Here is a 27,873-nt window from a genome sequence, read left to right on the forward strand (position 1 = left end):
TATCTATTGTTTCATGATCTTCAATAGACTGTTTCATTGCCATGTGCTATTTTTCTAAATACATCATCAAGTTCTTCTGTAGTATATGCATTAATTCATTGACACTGACCAATGATACAAAATGACTACCTATGTCTTTGAACAGATATCTCAATTCAATTGTTATCTTTGGACAGACATCTCAATTCAATTGTTATCTTTGAACAGACATTTCAATTCGTTATCTTTGAACAGACATTTCAATTCAATTGTTATCTTTGGACAGACATTTCAATTCAATTGTTATCTTTGGACAGACATCTCAATTGTTATCTTTGGACAGACATCTCAATTCAATTGTTATCTTTGGATAGACATCTCAATTCAATTGTTATCTTTGGACAGACATCTCAATTCAATTGTTATCTTTGGACAGACATCCCAATTCAATTGTTATCTTTGGACAGACATCTCAATTCAATTGTTATCTTTGGACAGACATCTCAATTCAATTGTTATCTTTGGACAGACATCTCAATTCAATTGTTATCTTTGGACAGACATCACAATTCAATTTGTATCTTTGGACAGACATCTCAATTCAATTGTTGTCTTTGGACAGACATCTCAATTCAATTGTTATCTTTGGACAGACATCTCAATTCAATTGTTATCTTTGGACAGACACCTCAATTCAATTGTTATCTTTGGACAGACATCCCAATTCAATTGTTATCTTTGGACAGACATCTCAATTCAATTGTTATCTTTGGACAGACATCTCAATTCAATTGTTATCTTTGGACAGACATCTCAATTCAATTGTTATCTTTGGACAGACATCTCAATTCAATTGTTATCTTTGGACAGACATCTCAATTCAATTGTTATCTTTGGACAGACATCTCAATTCAATTGTTATCTTTGGACAGACATCTCAATTCAATTGTTATCTTTGGACAGACATCCCAATTCAATTGTTATCTTTGGACAGACATCCCAATTCAATTGTTATCTTTGGACAGACATCTCAATTCAATTGTTATCTTTGGACAGACATCTCAATTCAATTGTTATCTTTGGACAGACATCTCAATTCAATTGTTATCTTTGGACAGACATCTCAATTCAATTGTTATCTTTGGACAGACATCTCAATTCAATTGTTATCTTAGGACAGACATCTCAATTCAATTGTTATCTTTGGACAGACATCTCAATTCAATTGTTATCTTTGGACAGACATCTCAATTCAATTGTTATCTTTGGACAGACATCTCAATTCAATTGTTATCTTAGGACAGACATCTCAATTCAATTGTTATCTTTGGACAGACATCTCAATTCAATTGTTATCTTAGGACAGACATCTCAATTCAATTGTTATCTTTGGACAGACATCTCAATTCAATTGTTATCTTTGGACAGACATCTCAATTCAATTGTTATCTTTGGACAGACATCTCAATTCAATTGTTATCTTTGGACAGACATCTCAATTCAATTGTTATCTTTGGACAGACATCACAATTCAATTGTTATCTTTGCACAGACATCTCAATTCAATTGTTATCTTTGGACAGACATCTCAATTCAATTGTTATCTTTGGACAGACATCTCAATTCAATTGTTATCTTTGGACAGACATCTCAATTCAATTGTTATCTTTGGACAGACATCTCAATTCAATTGTTATCTTTGGACAGACATCTCAATTCAATTGTTATCTTTGGACAGACATCTCAATTCAATTGTTATCTTTGGACAGACATCTCAATTCAATTGTTATCTTTGGACAGACATCTCAATTCAATTGTTATCTTTGGACAGACATCTCAATTCAATTGTTATCTTAGGAAAGACATCTCAATTCAATTGTTATCTTAGGAAAGACAACATCTCCATCAATTAGTAATCATATCAAGCAACACTGCTATCATTAGAAATTTATATTACATTTATTTTGTTTACAAAATCACTCATAATAAAATAAATCAACTTTAATACAATAATTGTCAATCTATTTTAAATAAATCACTTATTTATAAAATCTTTAGGACAAAACAAAAATTACATTGGAATGAAAGATCTTTGGTTAGAAAGAAAACGTAAAAAAAAACAGGTAGAAACATTCTCTTGGATAAGGCATATCACTTTTTATTGATTACATGAATAAATTTCATCTGTGTTCATTGTATCAAGATGTGTCTTGAACTAAATACTGGAACGGAGAGGAGAGCATCCAGGTCAGTTAACCTGGAAAGAATTTCGCATCAGCTAGCAATGGCTTTAAAATAAATCAGCAAATTGCATAACAATTTAGAAAAGGAAAATGCTCCAACACATTATAAAAGTTCGTTACTTTTTAATTCAGAAAATTTACAAAATTTATTTCAGTCACCAGTGATGTATTATCAAGGATTTATAAGTTGAAGGTATAATATACAAATTGAAGTCTGGCAAATTGCGATATGATCACAAAATTTAGTGAAACCTGCAATTTTAGATATCATGTTAATCTCAGACTTTTTTCATAGCGTTGTAGCTTTAATATTCACAATGCGCATATTATATACGCTTTGCATTTTGAATGCGCCAATAATCTGTATGCAAACATTTCCAAGCACCCAGTGTTTTGTGACACTGTTGGTTGAAACTACGCTTGATTGACGTGCATGAAATGGAATTGTTCTCATATTACCCGCACATGTTGATAGTTATGAAAATTGCATACTCTTATCTTATAAATTCTTAATATTATTTATCATACTGCAAAAAAAAAGAAAAGGAAAAACAAACTGTACAATCATAGAGACAGTAAACAGGAACATCTTTGTCATTCCTTGGATCAGTGGGATACGTTATAATAATGATATGCGTATTAACAGTATGGCTGCCTTTAGTAATCCCAAAACGGTTTATGCAATTATTTTTTGCTTTTGCTCCTTGTAAAAGCAATTTCACCGACAGAACTCCCACAAATGTGAAAACATACATCATAATTAAATAATTTATTATTTTCAGTTTACACTATACACATTTTTGATAAATTGTTTGGAGGAAATATATAACATCTGATTCATGTTTGCGCATTTTAATTTCTCAAATACAGACAGACAGTGAACTCTGTGAATGACCTCAATTACTTCTGGTCTGTGGCTCAGCTTCTCCCCAGTAGTCTTTTTATTCTCTTAACTTCAATTTATCTGTCAATTTCTGACCAAGCAGACATCATTTCCTATCTTGCCAACATTTTTGAAGGAATATGGAAAAAGTTTGACTTATGCATTCAAAAGGAGACGAAAACCAAATCAACATTAAATTTGATATGTTAATGACTATTGACAGTCCCATCTCCATGTCAGTAAACATTTGACTTCATAGCTGAAGTGCCTCATAGGTCAGTTTTTACTATTTTTGGTAAAGTATTTACATTATATCGAAAAAACATAGCTGTCAACATTTTCAATTTTTGCCATCATTCTTAAAATCTGCCTTTCAAAAAAAAAAAGGTTTGGAATAGATTGATCAAAATCAACTTTTTAATTTGAAATGTTAATGTTGAACTGATGATTGTAGGCTGTTCAAATTTTTTTAACAACTGGATGTACAGCACAAGGATATGGGATCATCAAAACACATTTTCTGTCCCAAATAGCTAATGCTTCAGCAATGCCACAGCCCTCATGCAGTGCATGCTCAAATGGCATACAATGTATACTGAACATGGCATGGGACCCATATCAAACACAACAGCACAATGATGGCATGGTGATGCATCATGGGAATGTCTTCACTCTTGCTGAATATGGATGAGTGGTATAAAAAAATGAGCAGCATCGCTATCTATTGAGGAGCATTCTGTTGGGCTTCACGTGCTATATCACGCACGCTCTGAAGTTGTTCGTCAATTTTCCGCCTTCTTTCTTCATTGACACGTAACCTTTCTTGTAGATGTAACATACTGAAATAGAATTATATATAGATATCATCAACATGCCAAGTTTGATCAATATTTGCTGTTTTAGAAGTTAGTGAAAATGATGGCAAAGGACAGAAGCAAGAATCTCATGCAATTACAGTCTTCTTTTCAAGCTGCACCAAACTAAAAATATGTCTCTGGTCATTTTTTTTACTAAAAATTATTTCACAAATGATTTTTATTTTAATACTGACTTCCATCAATGACCTCACAATATGACCTTAAGGTCACAACTGTAATTTTGATAATTAGTGTTGATGGTGTGATTTTTTCAACACTTGTAACTGTCAGAACCTAATTTTCAAAGGTACAATATCAACAATAGTAGTTGACAACCAATAAGCTACATTCACAGCATTGTGACTGCACATATTATTCTGGATCAAACAAAGACGACTTACTAGTCTTCAGGATTCATGGTACTATCTGGAGATGAAGATTTGAATGGCGTAACCATGACGTCTTGAGGGCTTCGCTCTTCAACCTGATCCTTACTGGGTTTGAATGGTGAAATTGGTGAACTTAGAGTTGTGTTGTAGTCTTTAAAAAAATCAATAAATAAATAAATAAAATACTATTAGTTTACTGATATTCTGTAGATAAGGTGAAGTGTAGAAGTAGCTTGAAAAGTTGACCACTTGTTATACGCCAGTCTATTAACACCTAGAACTTATGTGGTGCTCTATTCACTTTACACCTTACTAACACCTAGAATCTGTAGAAGCTGTACATCTAAAATCTATGAGGCGCTGTGCACCACTACACAATGTTCCACTCATTATACAGCAATCCACTCACTGTACACCACTCCGTTAATGTCTAGATATCTATGGCCAGTTTAAATGTCACACGCACTTAATAGTGATGACATAAGTATTATTCATTCATTGGCCAGTACAAATACTGCATGATGGGAATTCACTCATAATCTCATATTCAACTCATCTAATCTATATATGCCATGAGATATCACTAAGTGTCGTAACTAGGTGTAACTGAAGTAGAGACTGCATAAATTGTCCATAAACATTAGACAAGGGACTTTTTCACAGTTTGTCTATATAATGAATCATTGTATTTAACCATTTAAGCACCAATTTGCTAAAATTTGCATAAATTTGTGCAGTTTCTGTAATTTTCATTGAATTCAACCTTAATTTTGAACCAAACAGACAAAATCTGACATTACTTCTAGCTTTTGATCAACAAATTTTAAAATTTTCACAACATCTCAGATGGAAATGAGCAGACTATAAATGGAACTATTTTGTGAATGGAGCCAGAAGTTGACTTTGGCTTTGGTTAAAGAAAAAAAATTCAATAACCAGGATAAATTATAATAGTGGGACTTATAATTTATGAAAGCTTATGAATGACTCACTTGTTGGAGATGTTTTCTTGGTATCATCAATATTAAGATGTGGATGAGAACTTGACCTTGTGAGTCCGTACTGCGGTGGCGATCTTTGCATGCTACCTGGTGGCGATACGTAAACTGATGGTGGCATACATTTTGTTGGTGAACCGGGCATAGAATGTGAAGCGTGCAAAGATGATCCACTCGACAAATAACCATGATCCAAGCTTTTCTGCGATGTTGGCGCTTCAACTGGTTGACTGAATGTACGGAAGTGATTCCTTGATGGCGTGCTGGGTGCTGAACTGATTTCCTGTCTTGCCATCTGCAGCATACTCTGAAACGAATCAGGTTCTGGCTCCACTCGACCCTTGGTGTATGGTTTTGATGCAAGCAGATCCCCAATGCTACTATGTGAAACAGACATATGAGAGTATGGTAATGGTTGTTTGAAATAGTCTCTTGTTGTGATGTTTCCTGCGTCACTGCGTAAATCACTCACGCCAGACATGTTAAGTTGTGAGTGATCAGCCAAGGAGTAATCAGACGTGGCTCTTCGTAAGTTCGTCCGCGGTGATGAAGTCATTGAGAAGCTCATTGGTTGTGGAGTTGGCAGAGTTGGGCCTAGCGTTGGTAACAATGGTGGCATGCTTTGTGCGAATCCAGACGTTGATGGAAAATAGTTATGCCTCGATGATGAACTTTCTCGATTTCTCATCCCAAATGTTGCCCTTTCGTACCCAGAAATCTTGGCATTTAGACGAGCCACCTCTGCCTCCTGTAATTCACAATAAAGAAGATGTTTTTTTTAACATTCAGTCATCTTGTATCTGATCATCAAACGAGTACTTGTCCATAACAAAGGATATTGCTATGGAATAGTAATATTAAAAACAAAATGGCCACCAGTCGGTCACTTTGAATACATCTGTATGTCTATGATGTATAATGAATATAAAAAATTTAAGATAATCAGTCAAAGCATGTCAGAGATATGGCTCTAGAACCGCATTCATTAAAACAAAATGGCGGCCAGTCAGCTATTTTTAATCCAATCTGAAAAACACAATGACATGCATCAAGGTCGCATAATGTCTAATGTATGTACCAAGTTTGAACAAAATCCATCTGTAAACAGCTGAAAAATGCTTGAGTTTGATGATTTTTCAGTACAAAAAAGGCTGCCATTCGGCCATCTTGAAACAGATCGTGAAAAAAATTGATGTGCATGTATAATATTATGTATGATGTATGTATGAAGTTTGAATGTAATCGGTCCAGGCATGTCTATGATATAGGTCCAGACTGAGGAAACACAGACGCACAAACGCACAGAGGTCAATTTATAAGTGCCTATTTTCGGACTGCATCCGAACAGCAACTAATAATTGACATTTGAAAAACAACAACATTGAGCACTCACCTTAATCACAATGGCTTCATTCGCAGCTTCAACTACTTCTTTTCTGGCCCGTAGTTCATTTTCCAAACTTGTCAGTTTATCTTCAGTAGTCTGTAGTTGCTGGGTAATATGCTTGTTTCTCTCTTCAAGTTGCTGAGAGTGTAATCTGTGGTTGGTTTCTTGTTGATTCTTGGCAGCTAGTAAAGTACTGTGACTTTCTTGTAAACTGGAAATCTAAAATTCAGAGAGAAAAGCTTATTACAGAAATATTAAATTTTACTGTGGCTAGTCTGATGGTATACATAGCCGCATGTGGCAATGGTTGATATAGGGTCAAAGGTTAAATTAACAATAATCCTTATCCTATCTGAAAGTTTTTTATGTGTGCGTGATATTCAGTTTGACTGCGTCAACAACTCAGTGACGCCATTGACGTTAGTTAATGTCACGACCAAACGGTCAGCAACTCACTGACTCCATCGCTTGTATATGTGCATGAACCAATCGATCTTCATGCTTTGAGTGTTTCAAATCAATGTCTGATAGATAAATATTTATTCTGTCTTCGTGATTATTACAAGACAAAATAATGAAATAAACAAGTAATTGCATAACATAGTCCCTGAATGCCCATAACATGTCAGAGATAAGAATCCAGAACTGCATTGACGCCATTGACGTTAGTTAATGTTACGACCAAACGGTCAGCAACTCACTGACTCCATCGCTTGTATATGTGCATGAACCAATCGATCTTCATGCTTTGAGTGTTTCAAATCAATGTCTGATAGATAAATATTTATTCTGTCTTTGTGATTATTACAAGACAAAATAATGAAATAAACAAGTAATTGCATAACATAGTCCCTGAATGGCCATAACATGTCAGAGATAAGAATCCAGAACTGCATTCATTAAAACAAAATGATATGCATCCAAGTCCCATGATGACTATGTACCAAATTTGATCGAAATCTGTCCATACACCAAAATGACTGTCATGTTCATAGTTGTGACATATATATAAAGTTTGAACATAACAAGTCAGGGTATGTCCGAGATGTGACTCCAGAATAGTATTCATTAAAACAAAATGGCCATCATTCGGCTATTTTGAATCCCATCTGGGAAACAAACATAGTTGAACTCTGGTGACCTTGCCCTTTGTTATATAATATTATTCCCTTTATCATAGTTTGTTTCAATATGAATATGCATTGTCATAATTAATTTTGAATACAAACAAGATTTGGGTTTGAAACAACAGTGGGAAAGCAGTCTACCGAATATCCTTGATAGATGTAAATATCTTACAAAAACATTGGTGCCTAATTTGTTTAATTATTTTAAGATACATAATTTCCAGCTTTATTTAAAGTAATTAAGATATTATAGTATAAAAACAAATGCCTCATCTCAGAAAAAAAGTGCTGAATTTAGACGTGAATAGATTCATAAATCATGCAAGATACCAGAAAATCTTAGCTGGCTTTTGTCCAAGTATTTTGTACAGGTGTCTGTCAAAAATTAATGATTATATTCATTGTGTGACTACTGTATTATTTGAAAAGTAAAAAAAAAAACACCCTTTATGAATAGCTATCTGTTGCAAGCTCTGCTTTGTATGCAAATCAACTTAAATAGTTAGTTGGTGTCCAGTGGAGAGAGAAGTCAACAGTATTGTTGCCTCCTGAGAATCTACATCTTCAAACACTGCAATCTTTGTTTTTGAAGTGCGTGTTTAAATTATTATTATAAAAGCTATCATTCTGTTCTAATAGCTGAAACAAATTCCTGTGAATTTTCATTTGTTGAATGGACTGTTTGTCAAATACAATTGAGTACAATTTTCTTTTCAAAATGTGGATGCAACGTTTTGCTTTTCATGCATTTTTTTTGATTTAATAACTTTGGACTAAACAGATTTTCTATTAGCTTCAGATCTTGATCAAAGTTTGGCTTCCAGGTCATAGGAGTGCTTATATTGATTTTCTGACATCTTGTTTTCTGTAAAAATTTTAGGTTTGCAAATGTGTATCAGACTGTGCAAAAACTCTCTCCATGAGTTGGTTTTGAAACCCAGTCTAGTATTCCCATGGGATTTTGGAGATACATTACCAAGGATATTATTACAAGATAAATGATTTGCTTCATTGAACACAGACAACAATGCATATTTTCACTGAGATCAGTGACCTTTGAATGTGTATCACCAGTGATCAGTCAAGTAGAAACAGTCAAAATATTTTATCAGATTTTCTCAATTTTTGCATGATATTTTTTATACAGGATATCCGTCGTTCATACTCAGGGAAGGTGACCAAGTTTGATAAAGTTTGTAATAGAATTAGTAAATTTATTGTGCACACAATAACATTTATTAACAACGTCGACAACAATGACAACAACAACGACGACGACAACAACGACAACACCAGACAGAAATTATTCCCTTAAAATACCTTTCCCTTCCATCTTTGATGTTACGGGCAAGGTAAAAAGACGTGCAGCAAGGTCCCATAATGTCTGATGTTTGTAGCAAGTTTGAATGAATCTGTGCATACATGACCAAGATCTAGATTCGAAATGGCAGACATGCTTGGCTTAGATGAATATTTGCCACAAAAATGGCCGTCATTCTGTCACTTTGAATCAGATCCAGAAACAAAAGGATATGCATTATGTATCCCAAGATGCATGATGTATGAGTGAAGTTTGAATGTGATTGGTCCAGGCATGTCTGAAATATAGGTGAAGACACACACAGACTTTATACACTAATAAAAATGATATTGCGTCATACTCAGGTAGAATATATTATGTGGCTTTGACAGCTGCAAAGTCTGCCTTGTGCCTCATTTCCAACTTTGATTGACTGAATTGAATGAAATTCATTAAGTCACGTGATAAATAAACACCAATCTAAATAAAGAATACTAACTTCAATATCTTTCTGTTTGATGTCCAATTCCAATTGTTGTCTCAAATGATGTATTTCTGCAATACATCTTGAGTCTGCTGCAGCTTCTCTGGCTCTACTGGCACCGAGTTCCTCAGCCAATTTGCTGCAATCTAATTCTTTACTCTTACAGACTTGGATTGTTTCCTCCAATTCTCTCGCCATACGATCCTATTGATGATGTAGCAATATAAAATAAAGTACTTTCACATTATTGTGTAAAGAGACCTTAAATGGTGTGCAACAAACAACGTCGTGAAGGGTACTGTTAAATCATCTTTGAGGTTTGTGATCAATGACTCAATTGATGATAAGATTTTAAGAAAGTCTTGTAGAATTCATGAAAATTCAACTGATTTACAGTTGATGTCTTTTTTTATTAAAAGTCAGAATACTTGTTATGATAATGATGATAATATATGGGTATCATAAGAATACTATAAATTATTATACATCTGTCACCGTAACGCCATAAGTTACAGCGTGCAGTAATTTTGTGGTATTTTACGGGGTATTTCATCCTACCATATAAGGAAATGCGAATTCCAAATATGAAATGATTACACACGTAAGCGTTCTCTACTAATAAAAATTAACATGGCTGCCATCAGGGTTTGACCGGACTCAACACAAAGAAGTTCGCTGATTCTGTTCTAAACTTTTTGGATTTTGGCATTCCCATGATGTATCCTTGGAAGGAAAAGATGTATAATAATAAGGTTATTATGAGAATACCTCAAAGTATGCACTCAGACAGTATGATAACTATGTGTCTTTTCTCTGTTAGTAGTTATAATTTAAAGAAAGATAAAAATAGCTAAAAATGCAAATGAAAAATGTTTTGCATTGATTGTGCAAAAGTTTGCATTCACTGGCAGGATTCTATTTTCATTACCATAAAATCTGTATTAGAAGCTGCATCCCTAATAGAAGTTGCACCCATTCTTTTTGAACAATTGAGATCCAAAAATTCATAATTTCTCATATGTGTAGATGCTCTATTAGAAGCTGCATCACCTCTGTTGCATTGTACCAATTCAATAGAAACAGCAGCTTCTAATACGGATTTTACAGTATGTGCTATATCCTTCACATCCAATATGAACAAAAGATAGTGAAAGTGACGTCAACAATCTAGAATGTCCAATGTTGGTGATACAGTTTACTCCATATAATTTATTTGAACGAAAACAGAGCTTTTTAGTGAAATGTGGCAAAGGCTTGGTATACAATAATAATTTATTACACAAATAAATAAAAAGTAAAATGTATAATGTATAAACTTACAGGAACTAATCACACTAGGAATAATGGGAAAAGTTGGTATGGATAAAGTATATTGACAATACCTGTTCTCTTTGTGACTTTGCAAGCTGCTTTTTAGTGTCAGTCAAATCCATGTGTTGTCTCTGCATCTGTTCACGAGTCAATCTCAAATGCTGACCTTGTTCAAGTTCATCTTTCCTGTGATCGTTAAGTTTGGAACTTAATTCTTTTGTTTTCTGAAGAGAACAATGTATTTGGAGATAACATTTTACCTGATGTATATTTAAGTCACACACAGTATTATTTACGACACTAAAGTATTTATTATCAATGCGCTTGGGGTCAGACTGTATATACCATGGAGTCATGCAATATATACCACAAGATCAGGCAGTATTGCCATGGGGTCATGCAGTATATACAATTTGGTCCTGCAATATACCATGATGTCAGGCAGTATACACCATAGGATGAAGCAGTATAAACCAGGCAGTATATACCATGGAGTCAGGCAGTATATACCACAAGATCAGGCAGTATTGCCATGGGGGTCATGCAGTATATACAATTTGGTCCTGCAATATACCATAATGTCAGGCAGTATATACCACAGGATGACGCAGTATAAGCCAGGCAGTATATACCATGGAGTCAGGCAGTATATACCATTAGGTCAGGCAGTATATACCATGGGGTCAGGCAGTATATACCATGGAGTCAGGCAGTATATACCACAGGATGACGCAGTATAAACCAGGCAGTATATACCATGGAGTCAGGCAGTATATACCATGAAGTCAGGCAGTATATACCATGAAGTCAGGCAGTATATACCATGAAGTCAGGCAGTATATACCATGAAGTCAGGCAGTATATACCATGAAGTCAGGCAGTATATACCATGAAGTCAGGCAGTATATACCACAGGATGACACAGTATAAACCAGGCAGTATATACCATGGAGTCAGGCAGTATATACCATGGGGTCAGGCAGTATATACCATGAAGTCAGGCAGTATATACCACAGGATGACGCAGTATAAACCAGACAGTATATACCATGGAGTCAGGCAGTATATACCATGGGGTCAGGCAGTATATACCATGAAGTCAGGCAGTATATACCATGGGGTCAGGCAGTATATACCATGAGGTCAGGCAGTATATACCACAGGATAACGCAGTATAAACCAGGCAGTATATACCATGGGGTCAGGCAGTATATACCATGGGGTCAGGCAGTATATACCATGGAGTCAGGCAGTATATACCATGGGGTCAGGCAGTATATACCACAGGATGACGCAGTATAAACCAGGCAGTATATACCATGGAGTCAGGCAGTATATACCATGGAGTCAGGCAGTATTTACCACAGGATAACGCAGTATAAACCAGGCAGTATATACCATGGAGTCAGGCAGTATATACCATGGAGTCAGGCAGTATATACCACAGGATGACGCAGTATAAACCAGGCAGTATATACCATGAAGTCAGGCAGTATATACCACAGGATGACGCAGTATAAACCAGGCAGTATATACCATGGAGTCAGGCAGTATATACCATGGAGTCAGGCAGTATATACCATGAAGTCAGGCAGTATATACCACAGGATGACGCAGTATAAACCAGGCAGTATATACCATGGAGTCAGGCAGTATATACCATGGAGTCAGGCAGTATATACCATGGGGTCAGGCAGTATATACCACAGGATGACGCAGTATAAACCAGGCAGTATATACCATGAAGTCAAGCAGTATATACCACAGGATGACGCAGTATAAACCAGGCAGTATATACCATGAAGTCAGGCAGTATATACCATGAAGTCAGGCAGTATATACCATGAAGTCAGGCAGTATATACAATGTACCATGAAGTCAGGCAGTATATACCACAAAGTCAGGCAGTATATACCACAGGATGACGCAGTATAAACCAGGCAGTATATACCATGGAGTCAGGCAGTATATACCATGGAGTCAGGCAGTATATACCATGGGGTCAGGCAGTATATACCACAGGATGACGCAGTATAAACCAGGCAGTATATACCATGGAGTCAGGCAGTATATACCATGAAGTCAGGCAGTATATACCATGAAGTCAGGCAGTATATACCATGAAGTCAGGCAGTATATACCATGAAGTCAGGCAGTATATACCATGAAGTCAGGCAGTATATACCATGAAGTCAGGCAGTATATACCATGAAGTCAGGCAGTATATACCATGAAGTCAGGCAGTATATACCATGAAGTCAGGCAGTATATACCATGAAGTCAGGCAGTATATACCATGAAGTCAGGCAGTATATACCATGAAGTCAGGCAGTATATACCATGAAGTCAGGCAGTATATACCATGAAGTCAGGCAGTATATACCATGAAGTCAGGCAGTATATACCACAGGATGACGCAGTATAAACCAGGCAGTATATACCATGGAGTCAGGCAGTATATACCATGGGGTCAGGCAGTATATACCATGAAGTCAGGCAGTATATACCACAGGATGACGCAGTATAAACCAGACAGTATATACCATGGAGTCAGGCAGTATATACCATGGGGTCAGGCAGTATATACCATGAAGTCAGGCAGTATATACCATGGGGTCAGGCAGTATATACCATGAGGTCAGGCAGTATATACCACAGGATAACGCAGTATAAACCAGGCAGTATATACCATGGGGTCAGGCAGTATATACCATGGGGTCAGGCAGTATATACCATGGAGTCAGGCAGTATATACCATGGGGTCAGGCAGTATATACCACAGGATGACGCAGTATAAACCAGGCAGTATATACCATGGAGTCAGGCAGTATATACCATGGAGTCAGGCAGTATTTACCACAGGATAACGCAGTATAAACCAGGCAGTATATACCATGGAGTCAGGCAGTATATACCATGGAGTCAGGCAGTATATACCACAGGATGACGCAGTATAAACCAGGCAGTATATACCATGAAGTCAGGCAGTATATACCACAGGATGACGCAGTATAAACCAGGCAGTATATACCATGGAGTCAGGCAGTATATACCATGGAGTCAGGCAGTATATACCATGAAGTCAGGCAGTATATACCACAGGATGACGCAGTATAAACCAGGCAGTATATACCATGGAGTCAGGCAGTATATACCATGGAGTCAGGCAGTATATACCATGGGGTCAGGCAGTATATACCACAGGATGACGCAGTATAAACCAGGCAGTATATACCATGAAGTCAAGCAGTATATACCACAGGATGACGCAGTATAAACCAGGCAGTATATACCATGAAGTCAGGCAGTATATACCATGAAGTCAGGCAGTATATACCATGAAGTCAGGCAGTATATACAATGTACCATGAAGTCAGGCAGTATATACCACAAAGTCAGGCAGTATATACCACAGGATGACGCAGTATAAACCAGGCAGTATATACCATGGAGTCAGGCAGTATATACCATGGAGTCAGGCAGTATATACCATGGGGTCAGGCAGTATATACCACAGGATGACGCAGTATAAACCAGGCAGTATATACCATGGAGTCAGGCAGTATATACCATGAAGTCAGGCAGTATATACCATGAAGTCAGGCAGTATATACCATGAAGTCAGGCAGTATATACCATGAAGTCAGGCAGTATATACCATGAAGTCAGGCAGTATATACCATGAAGTCAGGCAGTATATACCATGAAGTCAGGCAGTATATACCATGAAGTCAGGCAGTATATACCATGAAGTCAGGCAGTATATACCATGAAGTCAGGCAGTATATACCACAGGATGACGCAGTATAAACCAGGCAGTATAAACCATGGAGTCAGGCAGTATATACCATGAAGTCAGGCAGTATATACCACAGGATGACGCAGTATAAACCAGGCAGTATATACCATGGAGTCAGGCAGTATATACCATGAAGTCAGGCAGTATATACCATGAAGTCAGGCAGTATATACCATGGGGTCAGGCAGTATATACCATGGGTCAGGCAGTATATACCATGGGGTCAGGCAGTATATACCACAGGATGACGCAGTATAAACCAGGCAGTATATACCATGGAATCAGGCAGTATATACCATGGAGTCAGGCAGTATATACCATGGGGTCAGGCAGTATATACCACAGGATGACGGAGTATAAACCAGGCAGTATATACCATGGGGTCAGGCAGTATATACCATGAAGTCAGGCAGTATATACCACAGGATGACGCAGTATAAACCAGGCAGTATTTACCATGGAGTCAGGCAGTATATACCATGAAGTCAGGCAGTATATACCACAGGATGATGCAGTATAAACCAGGCAGTATATACCATGGAATCAGGCAGTATATACCATGGAGTCAGGCAGTATATACCATGGGGTCAGGCAGTATATACCACAGGATGACGCAGTATAAACCAGGCAGTATATACCATGAAGTCAGGCAGTATATACCATGAAGTCAGGCAGTATATACCACAGGATGATGCAGTATAAACCAGGCAGTATATACCATGGAGTCAGGCAGTATATACCATGGGGTCAGGCAGTATATACCATGAAGTCAGGCAGTATATACCACAGGATGACGCAATATAAACCAGGCAGTATTTACCATGGAGTCAGGCAGTATATACCATGGGGTCAGGCAGTATATACCACAGGATGACACAGTATAAACCAGGCAGTATTTACCATGGATTCAGGCAGTATATACCATGGGATCAGGCAGTATATACCACAGGATGACACAGTATAAACCAGGCAGTATATACCATGAAGTCAGGCAGTATATACCACAGGATGACGCAATATAAACCAGGCAGTATTTACCATGGATTCAGGCAGTATATACCATGGGATCAGGCAGTATATACCACAGGATGACACAGTATAAACCAGGCAGTATTTACCATGGATTCAGGCAGTATATACCATGGGATCAGGCAGTATATACCATGGGATCAGGCAGTATATACCACAGGATGACACAGTATAAACCAGGCAGTATATACCATGAAGTCAGGCAGTATATACCACAGGATGACACAGTATAAACCAGGCAGTATTTACCATGGATTCAGGCAGTATATACCATGGGATCAGGCAGTATATACCACAGGATGACACAGTATAAACCAGGCAGTATATACCATGAAGTCAGGCAGTATATACCACAGGATGACGCAATATAAACCAGGCAGTATTTACCATGGATTCAGGCAGTATATACCATGGGATCAGGCAGTATATACCACAGGATGACACAGTATAAACCAGGCAGTATTTACCATGGATTCAGGCAGTATATACCATGGGATCAGGCAGTATATACCATGGGATCAGGCAGTATATACCACAGGATGACACAGTATAAACCAGGCAGTATATACCATGAAGTCAGGCAGTATATACCACAGGATGACACAGTATAAACCAGGCAGTATTTACCATGGATTCAGGCAGTATATACCATGGGATCAGGCAGTATATACCATGGAGTCAGGCAGTATATACTATTGGGTCTTTCAGTATACCATTGGGTCAGCTAATGTACCATGGGTTGAACAGTACAGCTTTAAAGAAACACATTCAATGTACATTAAACAAAATCCAGTATCATTTTATGTACATATCTTGAAATAATTCAGTTTTAATGCAATAATTACACCGATCTAGGACAATGTTGCATTGCTTTTAAGATCCATGCTCAAAATAAATTTCCCCGAGTGTTAAATGCTGCAGTCTCAAAGAGGCAGATAAACTTGTTTCAATCTTTAATTAAGTCAGTAAAGCCAGTAGCTCGATACCATGATCAATAAATGTAACAAGAAACCATGACCTACCCTCTCTAGATCCTCTATTTTATCCATTTTATGACTGAGATCCATTTTCTGTCTCTGCATTGTCTGCTCCCATTGCTGTAATTGCAGTGTTTTCTCTTTCTCGGCTTCACGCTGTTGCTGCAATTGATCATCTAGATCAGCAATCTAGCAAAGGAGTAAACAAATGGAACAGTTTGAGCAGGATGTATATTATCACGATGTAACTAAATGACATCACAAGAAAACAGAGTTATCTTTGATATTTCAACATCACAGAAGTACTTTGTCGCTTGATAAAGCGATGTGTTGGAAATGTCTATTGCCCTTACTACTGCATTTTTATGAATATCACGCTATTTTGCTCAATTGACATTTTTCGTTACTACAAAACCATGGGTTATGCATGAAATTGAATATAAAGACAAGGCAACCAAAGGTCATAGTCTCATACGGTTGTCAAAACATTGCATGGGATTCCACAAATAAGAAAGTATTTTGGAGGTATTTTGTTGCCATGGACATTTGATGACGGTCAATTTGGATAAAGTAAGGGTATCCTAATGCTATACTGCTCTCTGAAAAATTAGCATTTCGACACTGAGCTGAAAAAGAAATTCAAAGTCAAATTATTTGATTTTTGTGGCCAATGTTCGGTCCACGCCTCTCACGTGAAACATGAGATCTCGCAATGAACAAAAAATCACTTATTAAGACACATTTCATCAACTGCCAAATAAAAAGCATCTGTAGCAGGGACAATACAGAACTTGTACCTACACCACTGAAGATATAATAACACTAACCTGTTTTGACCTTTCTTTCAGATTCTGCTGACTTTTACTCAACTGTTCTTCCAACTTCACAACTTTTGTTTCCAATTCGCTGCGGTGTTCTTTCATCGTCATGTCTAGCTGCGCAACCTGTGCCGCCCTTTGTTTCAATTCCCACTGTCTCTCCTTCAGTGCTTGATCTAAATCTGTTAATTCTCTGTCCCGATTCATCAGTTCCTCATTGGCTTCCCTGTGACACACAACATGAATAATTAGTACCATCAGCCAATCACATTTAATCCCTAATAGACCCCCTATTAAAGGCTTTATTTTATAAACTGTACCCCCTAAGTTGTTAACATTTACACCAAATAAGGCCACATTTACTGGTATAAGCACAATTGTAGCTGCTATGACACGTTATTGTAAACTTTAAGTTGTTATTTTAAAAATATTTACAAAATCAGTCAAATTAATAATAATAAATAATATTATATAAAATAATTATACATTTTTTTTAAAACATACAATCTGGCACCCCTTACTTAAGATTCATATCCAGAGCACATATCTTGTCATCTTTACGTTTAATTTCCTTTTTATTACTTTGTACCATTCGTTGCAACTCTTCCAGTTGGTGCACAGCCTGCTGTAGTTCACCGCCAGCTCGATTCAGTTCATCGTCTAGTTGACCAGATCGTTTCGTATTTAACTCCAATTCCTCTCCCATGTGATGTAATCTTTGCTCTAATTCATTAACTGTAATATAACATTATAATTGGTTATCATGCATGGACCCCTTAGGCTAACACATAAAATCAATGTTTGACTCCTGTATGTGATAACCTTTGAACTTCAAAGTAAAATTATATCACCTTTCACAAAATAAACCTCTGTTATTCAAACATTAAAATTCATGTGGGAAAAATTCAGAGCAAAAATTAACAAGAACAATAATGTTATGTATGTTCATCAATTAATACTACATGTACTGTATTAATCTCAATGTACCTTATAATATAACATAAACTGTATAAAAAATTCCCCAAAAGTAATACTGCTAAACCTCAAAACAAAATTTATTTCTAAGCCTAACAAATGTTATTTTAATAACTATAACACATATCTTGAAAATGATATTTATTAACCATACCAAAATTAAACTTGGACAACATTTCATAGTCATTGACTTTGTTTCAGAATATATTTTACAGTCTAGACGCATTTACACATAGAAATAATATAAATATGGAGGTATGAAAGGGGGGACATGATAGTGTGACTCGCTGAATGGCGATTATTGCTCTCTGCGAATAGATCGTAGTGTCACTCTGCAAAGAGCGTGATTCCCATTGGTTGATCGATGCCCATATACTACTTTATTTTAAGGGTACACTGCATGCCTTTTAAAACAAATTTATATTTAAATGGTTATTTCGCCGACTGCTCACGAACTACGGTAAACAAGTGTGTAAACACTTAAGTTATAGTATGTACCGGTGATTAGACACATCACACCGATGGCTAGAAAAGTGAAAGAGTGTAATGTGCACGTTTGGTATTGACTGCCTATTTACGGTGTAACGTTAACGCCATCTTGGAGTTAGTTTTTAGACCCCCTTACATACAAGAAATATGTCTAGACAGAAGTCCAACAGTAATCAGTTGTGCAGATCATCCAGAATAACCTCGATGACAACATTTTCAAATTTAGCTGAAATATATTTAACTTGAAAAAAATATTCTGCGTGTAATTTATTTATTATGTTACTGTAAAAAAAATAAATAAGAGAAATACCAGTAGTATTGCCACTGAATTGCATTTTGATTTCCCTGCATATCAAATTTCAAAATAAAGTAATGCACAAATAAGAGTGCAGTTTTTCATACCTCGATTTGTTCTTTGTTCTAACTGTGTCTTTGCATCTTTGAGAGCGATATCAAGTTGTGCGATCGCTGTAGATTTGTCATCAGACTCTCTCCGAGTATCATGTAATTGCTTATTCAAATCACTGACCTCGGCTGATGTCTTTGTGAAATCTGTCTGTATTTGACTGATTAAAAAGAGGTAAATACAAAAAAAGAGAAATTTACAACCATGATTTTTACAGTAACATGATGTCAGTTAGAATCATTAATGTAGACATTTACTGTAAAATACTATTTTAGCTGGAATTAATTTTTGCTGAAAATACATTTTGGTTTGCATGGAGTTTGTCTTACTGATTTTTGATGATTTCAATGTAAAACATAAGAAAAAAGGTATATACATATGAATCTTATGTTCATTGAATCACCCTTTCAGCAAAAATAAATTCCAAGTGAAAATAAAAGAACTTTACAGTATAAAGGTTACTACAGTCATATATCTAATGGAATGTCATCAACATAAAACCCACTGCGAACAGTTAATTTTATTACTCAGAGATCAACTTATGTACCTTCAAGTTTGACAGTTAATTAAAAAAAAGGTTTTTTGCTCATCAAACCCTGAACTCGGTAAATCTTATTTTGAGTGCTTGTTTTTTTCCCTTGTTTCTTTCATTTGTTTTTATAACCATTGCTGTTTCTCTGTGGAATGCGTAGGTGTTCGTAAATAAATACAAATAGATTCCACTGGACTATTTTTATTTTTTAGTACAAATCGGCAGCAATAAATATGTAATATTTTCTTTCAAATCATAATCCACACAATGTAAATGACATTGACCACAGCAAAATATATCACTCTCCCAAGCAAAGAAATAAATCTATGTTTCTACTGATTGGCTCTGATACCATTATCCAAATAATTACCTAAGTGTTTCAGTTAATTCCTCTATTTGAATCGTCCGTTCCTCCAAATCAATACATGCTTGGTGTAATTTCTTCTCCATGTTCTCTGTCTCTTGAATTGAAGCGTCTCTAGACTGGGTTAGTTCTCGTTCCAGACGAGAAAGCTGCGGGAATATAATGATGAATTATAATGTACTGACAATAAGCTCCATATTTGGGCATTTTGCTGTTATTAACCCTTATCTTGAAAGCCTCAGGTAATTTTACATTGACTTGACCAGATAAGGGTTAAAGTGACAACAGCTGTGATTTTGAAAATGTACAAATGTATGGACTCTAACCAAGTCATTGTTAATGACACAGTCCCCGTCCCAAATTTTGTGATCTGACATATCAATTTGATGCTGATGAAGTCATTGAGATTAGATTGAAACCATTAATAGGAGATGGATTTGTAAAAAATTATGATTTAGTGCTTTTACACGAGAATTGGACATTGGGCAGTCATATTGAATCAAATTACAAAAATAATGTTCATGTTGATGTATCTATTGGTATACTGTCTTTGTACAAAATTTAAACAGAAATGTTCATTGTATTCCTGGGAAAGTAGGCATGGGTATCATGAAAAACACCAGTCAGCCATATTAGTTTGAATCACAGAAAAAATATGACATGCAACTATAACCCAATATGTATGATCATCATACCAACTTTGATCCAAATTGGCCTAGTCATCTCTGAGAAACAGCTCCGGACAAGTAAAAATGACGATTTAGCGCTTTTACATGAAAATTGGGCGTCAGCCAGCCATATTGAATTGAATCACAAAAATAATGTTGGTGCAGATGTATGTCTTGGTATATTATCTTTGTACAAAATTTAAACAGAAACGTTCATTGCATTCAAGATAAAGTAGCATGGGTACCATGAAAAACAAGATGGCCACCAGTCGGCCATATTTGTTTGAATCGAGAAAAAATATAAAATTTTTGAAAGTTCTCTTTGTGCTCGTCATATTAAAGCAGAGGGGTTGTCGCGAGCGTGTCCTTGAAACTTGAGTTCCAAGTGGCGTATACAACAGATTGTTTATTTTAATACATGAAAACACGTATTCCGTGTAGTAGTAATATGGCCAAAAATAAAAACAGCCGTTATTTGGCCATCTTTGATCTGATTATGAAACACACTGATATGTATGATGTATGTGCCAAATACGAATGAAAATGGTACATAAATTTTGGAAATATAGTAGTAAGGCCAAAAAGTCAGATGGCTGTCAATCGGCAATCCTTGACCAGATTTTGAAACAAATTGTCATGGACATGCATCCTAACATGTATAAAGAACATGTATGTGTCAAATTTGAATGAAAACTGACAGAGCACGTCCAAGATACCGCATAAAAAAAACAAGATGGCTGCCAGTCGGCCATCTTTGATCCAATTGTGAAATACTTCGTCATGGACATGTATCCTAACAAGTATAATCTATGTACCAAGTTTGAATGAAAACTGATAAAGCATGTCTAAAATACAACATTTTCAAAAAACAAGATGGCTGCCAGTCAGCCATTTTGAATTGAATCACTAAACCACTGCATGTGCGTATGTCCCACATAAGGTACTAGGCACATGCAAAGAATGAACGGAATCGGTTCACAAGATTCTGAAATATGACTTTGGACAGACTGACACATGGACAGACGGACACACGGACGGACGGACGGACAGACTCAGAAACTCACGGACGGTTGGGGACATGTATCCTAACATATATGATCTATGTACTAAATTTGAATGAAAACTGACAAAGCATGTCCAAAATACAACATTTTCAAAAAACAAGATGGCTGCCAGTCGGCCATCTTTGATCCAATTGTGAAATACTTCGTCATGGACATGTATCCTAACAAGTATAATCTATGTACCAAGTTTGAATGAAAACTGATAAAGCATGTCCAAAATACAACATTTTCAAAAAACAAGATGGCTGCCAGTCGGCCATTTTGAATCGAATCGCTAAACCACTGCATGTGCATATGTCCCACATAAAGTACTAGGCATGTGCAAAGAATGAACGGATTCTGAGATATGACTCCGGACGGACGCACAGATGCACGGACGGAGACCGAATTATAAGTCCCCGTTTTCGGACTTCGTCCGAACGGGGACTAATAAGGCTAATATCACATACTGACTGTAAAATACTTTATTTTAGTTGGAATTAATTTTAATTTGTTTTGTATGGAATTTATTTTCCTAATTTTTTGACAAGTTGAATGTAAAATAAAATAAAATAAAAAAGGTACCGTACTCGACCACGTTAGCGCCCAGGGGCCTCAACTCAGAAAATCACGATTTTGTAGGGGTGGGCGCTTACCCGAGCACCTCCTTCGAAAAAGAGTGCAAATGAAAATTTTGATTCATCAAGTGACAGATTAAGTCTTTGAGGGAAAATCAAATTACTAAATTAGTTGCGTCGTCATTGATTTTCACAATGAAGAAACAGAAATGATCACAAAAAATACGCACATTTTATTACAATATTAATTACGTACCACCTTAATTTACGGAATTAAAAACATTTGAGTCTGTTGGAACACAGTCCAAGTCAAAATTGTCATATTATCTCCACTGACGAAGGTGTTGGATCGTACGCAAACTCTCGATGAAAATCACTTTCCGCCATGATGCAATTGCAGATTTGACCTACAGCAGCGTTCTTTGACCTAATGGGTCAAGTTGGTTATTAACTAATCAGAATGCTGTGTTGTACTGACGCAATTCTTCGGAAATTCCTGAAGACTTTCCGGTAACGCAATGCGGAAGTGAACTATCGATGTCGAAGTACGATCTGTTGGAATTGATTTCAGCGAATAAACGACATGGTTTTTCCAAAAAAATAGTAACTAGCAATTTTTGAGAGGTAAACTGAATATGGCATGAAATATTTATCGCATTTTATTTGTATTAACAGGTCATTGTCATGCGTAGTTTACGCACGGTTACAGTGTTCTACGCATTCACAACATGTTCACAGCGATCGATATCCACGCTGTATCATATAAAAACGATTACCAAGATTCGTTACGCAAGACCAAGTTTTAAATTAGTTGCATTTTGAAGGGGTGGGCGCTTTGCCGAATGTGACCCCAAATATAAAAAAATGTGCACTTGCCCGGGCATGGGCGCTAACGAGGTCGAGTACGGTATATCCGCTGGATTTTATTTTCACTGAATCATTCCTTCAGCGAAAATAGCGAAAATTAATTACAAGCAAAAATAAAGTATTTCACAGTAAAATGCAATGTGACAAGTTGATTTCAATAGATGGCGCCCTCTGAAGACCTAAACACAACCCTGCGGCCATCTTTCCATCTTGTTTCACTTTGTTCAATTGATTAACTATGCTTTCAGTGAATGCATTTCGGCATAGTTTTCTTGATGTAGACCCAAAGGATTGGCGGTATGTGGAGGTTAATGAAATGCTGTACTGCCTGAATATTAATTAGTGACGTATTCACATGACTCATGCCTCCAAGAGCCAATATATACAAGCATATGCATTCAGCTGAAAGTGACATTAAACTACTAGAACAAGCCAGTATCCGGAAATAATTGATTATGTATTTATTCTAATCACCTGTTGTTCTAGCTGTGATTGGCCGTCTTCTAATTCTCCTATGCGTGATGTACTTTGTTGCAACATGAGTTGCCGTTCATGTAGCGTTTGTTGTAATTCAAGAATCTGATTCTCTCTCTCATCCAAATCATGTCGTGATTGTTTTAGTAGTTTATCTAATTTTCGTACCTGTTGAAATAAATAAATAAATAAATAAATAAATAAATAAATAAATAAATAAATAAATAAATAAATAAATAAATAAATAAATAAATAAATAAATAAATAAATAAATAAATAAATAAATAAATAAATAAATAAATAAATAAATAAATAATAAACACTAATCATTGCCATAGACCAATGTTTTTAAGTGGGCTGATTAAAATCAGTAACCAATATCAAATCTGGTTGGTCAGAAATTAACATTGAAACAAAAAGCAAAGGTTGGTGGAATATACTCCTGCAAACAACTAATAAGGAACACACTTTTCATACAGGAATTTACTGAAATATTGGTAAATCAGTCATAGGGACTGGAAATTTGGAAAATCAAAATAAAACTAACTTAATCATAAACCTAAATTGTATGTCTTTTGACTAAATTCCAATTGAAAATTGGCTAACAGAGTAGGGCTTAACATTATCATTGTCTCCATGGAAACAAGTTTCATACCCATACTTTTCATTTGCTTGTCATTTATATAATGGAACCTTTCAATCACGAATTTGTAGTGTTTTTAATTTTTCTACACTTCCACTTGTTCACCGTATTCTGATTCCAAACCAGAGAGAAACTTGCCTCTTCATTTTTCTTATCTAGTTGCCTTTCATGTCTTTCTCTGGTTTCATCCAACTGATCTATGTAGACTTTTAATTCTTCTTTGCACACAACTAAAGCTGACTCTAATTGTGATACTCTGGTTGTCCCTTCACTTGCTCTGTACTGTAATACTTGCCAAGCTTGGTCATGATCTCGCATTTTACAACTCAGCTCCTGCAATAAAAACACAAAAATAACTCAGATTTATCCTTTGAAGTCAAAATAAATTTGCATAATTTGTGGAATAGTTTTGCATATAGGCTGTTCTTTTTAAATTTATGAAAACATTTTCACATTCACTATTTTTAAGTTTTTAAAAAAAATCAGCGAAATAATCAAATTTTCAAAATTTGTATAATTTGGATATTATACTGGCCATGAACAAGAAAAAAATAGAGATAATAAGACACATAAACAAAAATTCTCTTTGAATATAGGATCTGAAAACTGAGATTACTGTAAAATACTTTATTTTAGCTGGAAGTAATTTTCGCTGAAAAGACTTTTTAGATGTTTTGTCTGGAATTTATTTGAATGTAAAATATAGGAAAAAAGGTATATTCGCTGGATTTTATTTTCACTGAATTATTCCTATAATTAATTCCAAGCAAAAATAAAGTATTCTACAGTAAATATTCATGTACTCAGAGGTGATACTGTGCTGGAGCAATAATCAATAAATTTACTACCAGAAATATCATTCTCCAAGATGAGTTTTCTATACCTGTCTACATTCTTGTAATGCTTTATCTAACTGTTCAACCCTTGTTGATTTCATTGATAATTCACTCTGTAAAGATGCCATTGAACTCTCCATATGCTGTAGCTGGGAATTCTTTTCTTCACATCTCAATTGTAACTAAAGATGACAAATTAATGACGTTAGAGAACGCAAATAAGATGACATTTGAAGTCATTTTGAGTTTATCACTGCTGAAAATACTTCATACCATAACCTTTTCACCACCAGACTTTCCTGCCCAAATTTTTCTGCACTTTTTTTTTATATTCTTCAATATTCCTGGAAATGAACCTTAATTTTGGAGCCAACAGACAAAATTTAAGACAATTTTCAGTTTTTACTCAAAAAATTTGGTTATTTTTGTCCCAATCTTCTGAAGGAAAGAGCAGACTATAAACAGAACTATTTTGTGAAGTTGTGATGAAAAGAGGGTGGTGGTGAAAAGGCTAAATCATGCCAAAACCCAAACCTTTAATTGTATTGTATTGAATACATAGTTTGTTTAGATATACTATTTTGAATATGTAAAATAAGTTCACCTTTGAACCATATAAAAAATTAAATACGACTATGTATGACATAGTTTAATCTAAAATGTTGCGGGTAAAGTAATCTGACTCTAACAACAATCAAATCAATATTAACCCAACCCAACCAAATAATTTCTAACCAATAAACTACACAATTTTAAAACCTTATACAAAATATCGTCCTAGCAACAAGATTATGTACTATACACAAAGAATGCATAACATTAAAACGCATTACACTGTGTCAAGAAATTTGAAAGTGCATCATGCGAAGACCGTTGTAATTTAAGAAAAAGCGAAGTGTGCCATTTTTCTACAGCTTTCACAGAGACAGATCTAGAAATTGAAAAACAAGCCGAGGAAACCTTTTCTAATATTGCATGAATCTACAAACTGCAAAACAAACTGCAAAAACTTTTACTAACCATTTCAATCTGTTGCTCTAATTCCTTGCAGTGCTCCGCGTGGAGAGATTTCACCTTTTCTACAAGAGAACTAGCTTGTACAAACTCCTCAGACTTGTCGGCCATTTCACCTTTCAGTTGACCCAGCTCTGATGACCGGTCTCTCAAAGCATCTTCAAGTTCTACAAGTCTGCTTGCGTGCAAGGAAAATGCTGACACTTTTTCATTCAGTTGCCTTTCTAATTCCGTTACTTGAGAACTCTTCTTTCGTACCTGTAAATAAAAATAGTTATTATGCATACACTTGGTGCCAAAAACAATAGAATTCAGCAGTCCGTACTTTGATTCATTCAAACACTAGAAATCTGCAACACGTTCGTCAGTTTCCCCTTGTTCACATGAAATACAGCAGCAACTTAGCATTCAGCAGAATAGAATCACATTCCTGATCGTTCTTAGTGACTACGATTGATCAATATGAACATCCTACACCTTCATACATACAGTATTCTTGCTGTAACCTCATAGTACAAAGGTATCTTGTTAAAAGTTTCACAGCAAGTCTCAGAAGTCTGCAAACTAACTTGCTAATAACTTTGGTTTTGACGAAGCAAATAAACCCACACAATCTGCATACACATCAGTTCTCATCCAGTTGTTCAAAATGATATTTTTTTTAAAAATTACTAGCATTTAATGGAGATGTTGTTGGCAAAATAACGAGCTAACTTAGTGCCTCATTGAGACTTTGCAATTTCTGAGCACAAAAAACAAGAACTTAATTGTGTTGTAGATTAATTTACCTCCTTTTCAAGATTAACCATTCCATCACATTTCTCGCTGACCTCTTTCTGCAAATCAGCAATGTGATTGTTACATTGATTCACTCGAGATTCCAGTGAAGACGTTAACAGTTCCTTCTCATTCAGCTTCTCTTCCAGCTCCAGCACTTCAGACGCCCGCTTGCCTCTCTCTTCCTCAAGTCGGTTAATTATTTCCTCCAATTCTTGTGACTTTCTGTCACCTGTCATAATAATTTACATAAAACCACTTTGATTTCTAGAGGGACAACGTCAGGAAATGATTTCAACAAAATACTTCAAGAAGAATGGTGGCAAGAATAATTAAAAATTGTTGTTTTTTTTACCCATTTTGCTGTTCTCAACAACCGCCATTAGTTCACTCTTCAATCCATCCATCTGACTTTCAACAACTGGTGTAGACTCACGTAATCTTTGCAATCGTTGGATCTCGGCATCTTTCATGGCTAACTTCATTCTGAAATATACAAAACATAATATACAATAAAGTTATTATTCCATTTGTGATTGGACATCGCTATAAAATACATGCAAGATTTCCAGTAAAAGTATGCATGCTAGGCTGAATTTCATTGGTCATGTGGCAAGTCAGTGTGC

At 35.8% G+C, this 27,873-nt stretch overlaps 1 protein-coding gene across 1 annotated transcript in view; it reads right to left on the reverse strand.

Annotated features, from left to right (window-relative positions):
* Window positions 1–3,385: 3,385 nt before the first annotated feature.
* The window catches only part of LOC100372626 (uncharacterized), a 39,213-nt gene continuing 14,725 nt past the window's right edge, over window positions 3,386–27,873 (reverse strand). Inside the window, exons 10-26 of the mRNA XM_085492005.1 lie at window positions 27,603–27,733; window positions 27,259–27,479; window positions 26,477–26,728; window positions 25,504–25,638; window positions 24,759–24,953; window positions 23,978–24,145; window positions 20,354–20,496; window positions 19,448–19,611; window positions 18,103–18,316; window positions 17,591–17,807; window positions 16,809–16,952; window positions 11,030–11,182; window positions 9,663–9,851; window positions 6,743–6,955; window positions 5,344–6,097; window positions 4,364–4,502; window positions 3,386–3,944 (exon numbers count right to left, since the gene is read on the reverse strand). Of these exons, the coding sequence (XP_085348131.1) occupies window positions 3,827–3,944; window positions 4,364–4,502; window positions 5,344–6,097; window positions 6,743–6,955; window positions 9,663–9,851; window positions 11,030–11,182; window positions 16,809–16,952; window positions 17,591–17,807; window positions 18,103–18,316; window positions 19,448–19,611; window positions 20,354–20,496; window positions 23,978–24,145; window positions 24,759–24,953; window positions 25,504–25,638; window positions 26,477–26,728; window positions 27,259–27,479; window positions 27,603–27,733 (3,550 nt within the window). The 3' untranslated portion in view covers window positions 3,386–3,826. The remainder of the gene's footprint in view (window positions 3,945–4,363; window positions 4,503–5,343; window positions 6,098–6,742; window positions 6,956–9,662; window positions 9,852–11,029; window positions 11,183–16,808; window positions 16,953–17,590; window positions 17,808–18,102; window positions 18,317–19,447; window positions 19,612–20,353; window positions 20,497–23,977; window positions 24,146–24,758; window positions 24,954–25,503; window positions 25,639–26,476; window positions 26,729–27,258; window positions 27,480–27,602; window positions 27,734–27,873) is intronic.

The sequence above is a fragment of the Saccoglossus kowalevskii genome, chromosome 17, assembly GCF_978046115.1.
Source record: "Saccoglossus kowalevskii chromosome 17, keSacKowa6.1, whole genome shotgun sequence".
In the NCBI taxonomy this organism is placed as follows: domain Eukaryota; kingdom Metazoa; phylum Hemichordata; class Enteropneusta; family Harrimaniidae; genus Saccoglossus; species Saccoglossus kowalevskii.